Source organism: Octodon degus, unplaced genomic scaffold (assembly GCF_000260255.1).
Source record: "Octodon degus isolate 3935 unplaced genomic scaffold, OctDeg1.0 scaffold00037, whole genome shotgun sequence".
NCBI lineage: Eukaryota > Metazoa > Chordata > Mammalia > Rodentia > Octodontidae > Octodon > Octodon degus.
Window position 1 is genome coordinate 7,705,440 of NW_004524613.1, and position 9,257 is coordinate 7,714,696.

At 35.5% G+C, this 9,257-nt stretch overlaps 1 protein-coding gene across 1 annotated transcript in view; it reads right to left on the reverse strand.

Annotated features, from left to right (window-relative positions):
• Nucleotides 1-9,257, reverse strand: part of Rbl1 (RB transcriptional corepressor like 1) — a 106,381-nt gene that overhangs the window by 81,962 nt on the left and 15,162 nt on the right. Inside the window, exons 2-6 of the mRNA XM_023714855.1 lie at nt 6,903-7,103; nt 6,402-6,466; nt 6,176-6,304; nt 5,906-6,066; nt 2,766-2,815 (exon numbers count right to left, since the gene is read on the reverse strand). Coding sequence (XP_023570623.1) covers nt 2,766-2,815; nt 5,906-6,066; nt 6,176-6,304; nt 6,402-6,466; nt 6,903-7,081 — 584 coding nt within the window. The 5' untranslated portion in view covers nt 7,082-7,103. The remainder of the gene's footprint in view (nt 1-2,765; nt 2,816-5,905; nt 6,067-6,175; nt 6,305-6,401; nt 6,467-6,902; nt 7,104-9,257) is intronic.

The window sequence follows — 9,257 nt, forward strand, 5'->3', positions numbered from 1 at the left end:
CAGCACTTCAAAATGTTGTGAAGGGCAGTCTAGAAAGAAATAACAAGGACTACAATTCCATGAACTGCAACAAAGGGAATGTACCAGGCAAAGAACTGAACAGGGAGGGGGAAAGGAGAGCCAACAACAGGAAAATAACATGACAAGGACAAACCAATACATATCTATGTTCTCAATTGACCAACCAAAAGAAGCAGAATGGCAGAATGGATCAAGAAGACCCAACAATATGCTGCATACAAGAAACACATTTAATTCAAAAAGAAATTCACAGACTGAAAGGCAAAGGATAGAAAACAATACTCCATATGACAGGAACCCAAAAAAAAGCAGGAGTCGTTATTCTACTTGTAGACAAAGTGAATTTCAAGGACTAGGGATTTGGCTTAGTGGTACAAGCACTTTGCCTGGTAAGCACAAGGTCCTGAGTTCAATTTCCACTACATAAAAAAAACCCACACACACCCAAAGTGAATTTCAGGCAAAGATTGATTAAGAGAGATAATTCATATCCTTAAAAAGGAACAATCTGAGAGGAGATAACAATCATAAATATATATACAACAAATACTAGTGCACCCAATTATATAAAATAAACATTAATGGTATGACAAATCAAATAAGCACTCATACAACTGTAATAGGGGAGCTTCAATACCCCACTGTCACAAAAAGACAACTCAACTAGACAAAAAATCAACAATGAAATAGAAGTGAACCAAACTTTTAAACAGATTTAGTAGATGTTTACAGAGTTTTACCCCAAAATATCAGAATACACATTCTTCTCAGCTGTGTATGAGACAGTCTCCAAAACAGACCACATAACTAGCTCATATAATATGTTTAAGGAAATGGACAGGCATTTAAATTATCCCATATACATTATCAAGCCATAGTGTAACGACATGGCAAAGAAAACCATAAGAACTTCATACATACATGGAAATCAAATAATGCCCTCCTTTGGCCAGCCAGATAGCTTAGTGGACTAAAGCACCTGCTAAGGCAGGTGCAGGGACTGGGGTTCGATCCCCAGCAAGCATGGAGACAGTGACTGAGACTGGGTGTGGTGGCACGCACCTGTAATCCCAGTGCTTGGGAGGCTGAAAACAGGAGAATCACTACACATCTTATCTATGTAGTAAGAACCTGTACTAAATATCAAAAACAAAAACAAAAATAAATAAATAATGCCCTCCTGAACAACCAATGAGTCACAGATGAAATTAGACAATTTCTACAATTAAACAATGCCAATACAACATACTGGAACTAAAAGGGTACAAGGAAAGCCATTTTATGAGGGAAATTTACAGTGGTGAATTCTCATATCAGAAAAAGAGTTCAAATAAATGTTGAATTTCAAGCTTCTAGAAAAAGAACAATTCAAACCTAAAGATTGTAGGAGGCTGGAAATTATAAAAATCAGAGCAGGAATTAATACAACAGAGACTAAGAAATAGCTATGTCTTGGAAACAGTCCAAATGCCTATCAACTGATGAATGGATAAAGAACGTGTTTTGTTTTTTTTTAAATTGAAATAGAACATTACTCTGCCATCAAAAACAAACTTGAGGGCCGGCCAGATAGCTCAGTGGATTAAAGTGCTTGCTTAGGCAGACACAGGGACCGGGGTTTGATCTCTGGCGTACTGTGCCAGCTCTGCTCCTGGAGCCCATTGAGATGACAATTAAGATTGGGAGAGGTGGCATGCACCTGTAATCCCAGCATTTGAGAAGCTGAAAACAGGAGGATCACTAAGAGTCCAATCTGTAGTGAGACCCTGTAGACCCTGTACTACATACATAAAAAATAAAATAAACAAAAACAAACAAAACCTTGAGACATACCTTGAGACCATACTCATACATGAAACCAACTAGAGGGGTTTGACACACAAAGCTTCAAATACTACATTGTGTCTCTAGTATGAAAAAATCAAAAGTGAAATAAAGACCAAAATGTATAACAGATATTAGGAAATGGAAAGAAAATGTTCAAATGAGAAGGGGAACATGGACAGAGGGAGAAAGCAAGGAAGGGACTGAAAAAAGATAACAGAAGGGGGGAAAAAATGGAAACAAAGCTTTTGCAAATAAGGAGTGAAAGACGGATTAAAGGAAGGGGAGGGAAGGGGAGTGGGGAAAAAAAAAGAATCAAGATATTTTATGTACAGGAGAGCTAAGGAGATAGCTCAGTGGAATAAGTGCTTGCCTGGTAAGCACAAGGTCCTGAGTTCAATCCCTGATACCACAAAAAGAGAAAAAAAAAATAATGTACAAGTACAAACCTCCTATGATGTCCTAAAATTTTCTTTTGAAAAAATGAACTGTTGAAGTCCTTCAGTTCATTTATAAGTTCTTCAGAACAATACTGCTATTTTAACTGCCAATGATTTCTTTTTTGCCAATGATTTCTTAAATGTAAGTCAATAAGGCTCAATGACAACACCCATTCAAAGCCATTAAACCAGGGAAAATGTGAATTTAAAAAGTTATCTTGATGTACACTTCACTTAATAAAGTTGAACAAGTAATTTTTTTTTGTTGTGTTTCATATTTTGAGACAAGGTCTTACTATGTATTTCAAGTTGCTCTTGAACTTTCTATGTAGCCCAGGCTAGCCTCAGACTTGTGACTATCCCCCTGCCTCAGCTTCAGAAGTGCTGGGATTATAGGCAGGTGCCACCCAAATCTAGCTTTCAACAAATAATTATTTGCAGCCTATAATCTGTCATACACAATTAGTGCTATATATTTACCTGTTATCAGTAAAACTGGAGAGATCCAGGAGGCATTCTCCTTTTAAAATCTAGGAAGAAAAAGCATTGTAAGATATTATATAATTAAGTATATTTAAAAAAAAATTTTATTTTATACAAAAACATGAATTTCCCTTTTAGTTTCACAGTAATATAAAATGCACAAAAGAATTACTAAACATTTCTTTTAGCCCAGTAAAACCTAGTCAGAAAAAATAACAAACAAAAAACCTAGTTAGTATGTGAATATATTTTTAAAACTTTAAGTCAATGTACATGAATGTAATTCCCGGTATTCAGGGGATGGGAGAAGTAGGATACCCTATTTGAGGGCAACACTGATCTACGAGAAGGAAAAACTAGTAGTAACTAATTATATGTTTACAAAAGGTTAAAAAAAAGCATAAAAAAGCAAAACTAGATTATCATAAATGTCTGCTGTACTATATTTAGATTATTATATATGATAAAATGTTTCAAAGTGTCAGAGGTCAACATACATGGATGGAGAAGCTGAATGGGCATTTCCTATCATTTGGCTTGATGATGTTATTTATGCAGAAATTTCAACCCTATAGTACTATAGCTTCTGATCTGTAATGTTTTTACATATAGAATCTTAGAACAGCCCAACTAAAAACATGCAAGAACAGGAGGAGGATCACCCAAACTAGAATGACAGTGTAGATGATGGTTTTACTTTTGGAATGAAAGGAGAAGCCATAATACAGTGATTAGGGCAAAACAACAGCCAAGTACCAGGTAATCAAGATAAGCCAAAATGTACAGTAATGATACTGAGTGCCCTAATGTGCTACTTCTACACAGAGCCCATTAGACTTCATTTCTGGTTCCTTTAACAGTTTACATTTCTGGAGCTGTTTTACAAAGAGCCACAACATACACATATCTAAGGAAAGAAGACTCAAGTTTAAGGAAGAAGAAATCAGTTGGAGAAGCTTTATGCTAAAAGAAAAATCTTACAATATACACATATTGTGGAATTATAGTAATAACAACCTAACCCAAAACTCTTTTTTTTTTTTTAAGGTTTTTTGTTGTTGTTGTTCAGGGTCTTACTACACAGCTCGGACTTGTAGTGATCCTCCTGATTTCTGCCTCCTTAGTGCTGGGAATACAGGCATGTGCCACCACGCCCAGACTCCATCGCCAGCTCAGCATGCCCAGGGTCTGGACCAGTGCAGCATGCAGTGCCAGGGATTGAACCCTGCCCAAAACTCTTTTTCTATTTTTGTTCTAGTTTTGGGAATCAAACTTAGGGTCTCTGCACTAAGCTACATTCCCATCCCTTTTTGTATTATTTTAGGCAGGGTATTACTAAGTTGCCAAGCTTCCTAAACTAAGCTTGAATTTGGAATCCTCCAGCCTCAGCTTTCCAGAGATTGAGAGTATAGGCATATACCACCATACCCAGATCCTAATCCTCTCCTTTTACCAAAGAGAAATCTAAGACTTAGTTGAGTTCTATGGCTCAATGTTGGAAAAAAAGAAGAAATCAAGTGCTGGGCTCAGTGGTATAGTACTTGACTAGCATGCACTAGACCAGTGGTGGCGAATCTGTCCAGTGGGGCAGAGACCTCTTTGTGTACATCTGAGTCAGTTCACCCCAGAAGCTGAGCACTGGACAGCAATTGTTTTTCCTAACTAAAACCTTACAGCATTGGCATTCTGACAAATAAGTGAGTTTTGAATTGCAGTTTGTGCATTTGGGTCTCTAAAGGATTTGCCATCAGTGTACTATACTCTGGCTTCAAATGTTGACACTACAATGAAAAGACAGAAAAAAAGCAAGACCCACCAAAACAGCTCATTTAAAAAATGTAAAAACAGGGGGTGGGGAGATAGCTCAGTGGCATAAGTGCCTGCCTTGCAAGCATAAAGTCCTGAGTTCAATCCCAGATATCCCCCCCAAAATAAAATAAAATTTAAAAAAATAACTGAATTAGCCAGATTTGATAGTGTACATCTATAATCCTAGCACTTGGGAGGATGAGGCAGGACGATATTTGCGAGTTCAAGGCCAGCCTGAGCTACAAAGTCAGTTCAAGGACAGACTAAATTGTATAGTAAGATCCTGTCACAAAAATAAATAAATGAGTTAATGAGAAAAAAATCCATAAGTAAATGTAGGTAATGAAATGCAGGTATTAATGAAATGTAGGTATTATTTCATGTAGGTAAAAAATAAATATAGGTAATCTGTAAGTGACTATAAAAGTATAATGGATTTTCTCTTCTATTTTTTTTAATTAATTATTTATTTATTTATTTATACGTGTGTGTGTGTGTGTGTGTGGGGCCAGCTCGGCCCGCCCCCTGGCATGTGGTGCTGGGGGATTGAACCGTGGTCCCTGTGCTTTGCTAAGCTTGTTCTAAGTATGTGCTTTAGACCACTGAGCCATCTCACCAGCCCCTTCTCTTCTATTTTTATGGAATTAAAGTGGTAGTTGATCTTAATTAATAGAGTGATTTGTTCTAATGGTGTTTGTAGATAGGATATCATGTCTGATTCTTGTACAGCAATTAACCACTGGGAGGAATGTATGCAATGTGTTAATTATTGAAACTGTCCTACCAATTTGATTTGAAACTGTCTCATTGCTACTTGTTTATCAATAAAATTATGGAAAAAAAAGTGGTAGCTGCTACATATTATACTACTTTTCATAATCAGCATTTACAAGCTCAAATTGTGGCTGCAAATTAGTTTACTTAGACTTCTTTTTTTCATAATTATGTATAAGGCTGACTCTGAGTTTGTTCTCTAGGATTCATCAAAACCTTCTAGAATTGTACAACACTGTGTGTACTTTACAGTGAATATAACTAGTCACAATCTTAAACAGCTTAGTTTCTTTCTTTCTTCTTCTTCTTTTTTTTTTTTTTCTTTTTTTGGTGTTACCAGGATTCAAACTCAGGTCCTACACTTGCCAGGTAGGCATTTATGCCACTGAGCTACATCCCTGACCCAAGGCTCTGTTTCTTATAGCACACAAGATCAGAAGACACAACTCTGCATCTGCACGGAGCCTGAGGCCCACAATGTTGAGAACATCTTATTCTTTGAGACGGCTACTAATTCCTTAAGTATATCAGTCACTTAATTATAAGTACAGTACCTTCCTATCAAAAAGTTTTGCAATATATGGCTTAAAGTAGTGCTCCTTTATTCCTTTTGCTTCTACTAGAAGTCCATCATGCAGTTCACACAGTATAGCAATAATGCAGGGAGGCTCTTCAGAAGCCCTAAAGTCAGCAGTATGGAAATCAGATGGTAAACCTAGATTGATAGGATATAAAGAAGAATACCAATAGAGAAAGCAGTCAATATTGGAAAATATTTTTCCAAAAATTAATAATTAGTTTTAAAAAATAAATAAACGTCTGACCTTTAAATGATGGGTTTAGCAAGTCTCGTCTATTTGGGCACATAATGGCATTGGCAAAAACCAGATCCAAGCAGCACAGAAGTAAATGATAAGAGTTTACTAAATCATCCCCAATCATACGAAAATTACCTTTATTAAAAAAAAGACAAAAAGCAGAAATGTCTCATGTCAAATAGCATCATGTAAACATAACAGAGGTGTAAAACAACTGGAAGTGTCACCTTACCCTTTGTGTAAACAAAGAGTGTCCAACAGAAATTAAAGAGATCCTTAACACTGCAAGGAATCCTCCTAAAAAGAGGGAAAAAAATGTGTATGTGTTCTTTTTTTTTTCTTTTTTTGTAGGTTGGTAAGTACTATTTAGATTGGAACAACAACAACAAAATATTGAAACAGCAAATACAAAGAATAATGTCAAACTACACATCAAATTCTATTCACAAAGGAGAGATAATCTATGGCTTTTGAAAGGGATATACATAAGCCTTTTCAATCTTCAATAAAGGATCAGAATATACAAATAAATGAAAGTACTACCCTGAATTTCCAGATATGGGTAACTGTACATGATTTTTTAAAAAATTTAAGTCTTAAAAAAATAAGTAAAATATAATTTAAGTCTTTACAAATAGATACATCTGCTAAAATGTCCACTTTTGAAAGAGAACTCTCCTAATAAGTTTATATGATAAGCTTCATGTCAATATATAAGAATTAAGGGTCTCACCTTTGTTTCCTGCTTCGTGGTAGCTTTGGTAGATCTTCATATGGATTTTGAAATATATCTAAAAAAATTGGTTCAAATTTCTTAAAAATTACAGTAGACACTTCAAAATTTCTCTCTAGCCTTTCTATACGTTCACGAAATTCTTGCGGCAAATTTAACATGTCCATCCACTTCTTCATTTTACTAAAAAACTCTATTAAACTTTAAAAAAAGAGGGAAAAAGTTAACTTTAAAATTAGTCCATAGAATGAGTTGAAAGGGACACATTCTATTCATAAATAGGAATCACTACCTTAAAACTTAAATGCATTAAACAAGACACAACAACCTCGATCCCATGATTACTATAAACGTACAGATTGAGTCAGTGGTCATAATATCTACTATGCAAAAAATGAAATCACTTCCCTACACTTTTTTTAGTACTGGAATTGAAACATCACTTAATTGACCATTAGTTCATTTTCCTGGCCTGATTAGAGGGGAAATTTTTTTTTTTTTTTTTTTTTTTTGTGGATTTTTTTTTTTTTTTTTTTTTTTTTTTTTTGTGGAACTGGGGATTGAACTCAGGCCCTCACGCTTGCCAGGGAAGCGCTTATTCCACTGAGCCATCCCCCCGGCCCTACAGGGGACATTTGAATGTTAGTGTGGTATTATGACTGAAAATTTGTTAAACTCAAATGTCTTAAACTAGTATATACAAATATCTGTAATTCCTACAGGCTGTAAGTAGTGGGCCAACAAGAAATTAAAAGTAGGATGAAGCTTGGCATCTTTGCCTCCAGTTTTAACTCTTAATTAATTATCTTAATTAAATTTTTTTGGTCCTACATGCCATGCCAGCCCTGAAACCAGGAGTGGTGGCACAGCCTGTAATCCCAGAGCTGGGGAGGCTGAGACAGGAGGATCACTATGAGTCTGAACTGTATAGCGAGAACATGCATCAAATCAATTAACTAACAAAAAATAAAATGCTACTCCAAAGTGAAATGTGTTAGTAGTATTTGCCCTTCTAGTGGCAATTTAGAAATATGAGTTAAGTTTTAAAAATGCTGATATTCATCCAGGTATTTTTTTCTGATCTTAGGGAGCAAAAAACAAAACAAGGGCCGGGGAGATAGCTTGGTGGCCTAAGTGCCTGCTTGGCAAGTGCAAGCACTTGGGTTCAGTCCCTGGTACCGCATGCTGTGCCGGCACTGGAACCTCAGGTACGCTGTGCCAGCCACCAAAACTGGGCATGGTGGCACACACCTATAATCCCAGCACTGGGGAGGCTGACACAGGAGGATCTTTACAAGTATGAGCTACATAGTGAGACCCTGTACCAAATAGATAGATACGTAGGTAGGTAGGTAGGTAGATAGATAGATAGATAGATAGATAAAAAAAACCCAAAAACAACCCAGGGCCTTTGCACTGATCTGCATCCTCATCCCCTCTAAAACACTTTTTAATTAACTAAGTTTATTGGTACATTTTAACCAGACATAATGATGGCCTTCATCATAGAGCATTTGTATCAGTATATGATGTATGTTGCTTCTTTTTTCCCATTCCCTCCCTGCCACTCAACCCCCACTTAAAGTAATTTCATGCATGCTAGACAAGAAAGTCTTGTTTTTTATTAGTAGGTAAGTATATACTCGGAAATATCACTTTAGTAGATTGTTTTTTTCACTTCAGTAGATTATTCCATGTTCTTGGTTTAATGAATTATGGGTACATTTTCTATTTTAGGTAGTCCATAATTCATTTAAGTGTCTAGCAGTACATACAGAATGATACTTGTAACTTTTTAAATGGCCATGGAAGATACCATCAGCCCACTGTTCATAGGTATTCAAATTATTGGAAGATGAAAAAATTTTATTTATGGGTGTTTTTGGTTATACAACAACATGAATGTTCATCATGCCACTGAACTGTATAAAAACTGGGAAACATCTCATTGTAAAAAACCTGGTTAATGATTAATTTTGTTTCATAAATTTTATTCCCCCTCATGAAGTATAAGGTAGGAATAGTAAATATGTGGCATATGTTCCAGTAGTGGGACATTACTAAACTTTGACACATGCAAAAGATTAAAAAAAAGAACATTCTAACAAATTACTACCACCAATGTCCTAAAATGTATAAAAAAGTTTTTGATGAATTAAACTCTCATTCAGGTTTTATTATAATCTGAAAATAACTATTAAATGAATAAAAGTCATCTTAATTTGCATCAAAGTTACTAAAAAGCATGAAAAACAGAAACATTCTTATCTCAAACAATGAGATGAAACTGTTATCCTCCTTAGAATGTAATTTCTTTTTTTTTTTAATTTTATTTATTTATTTATTTGAGAGAGA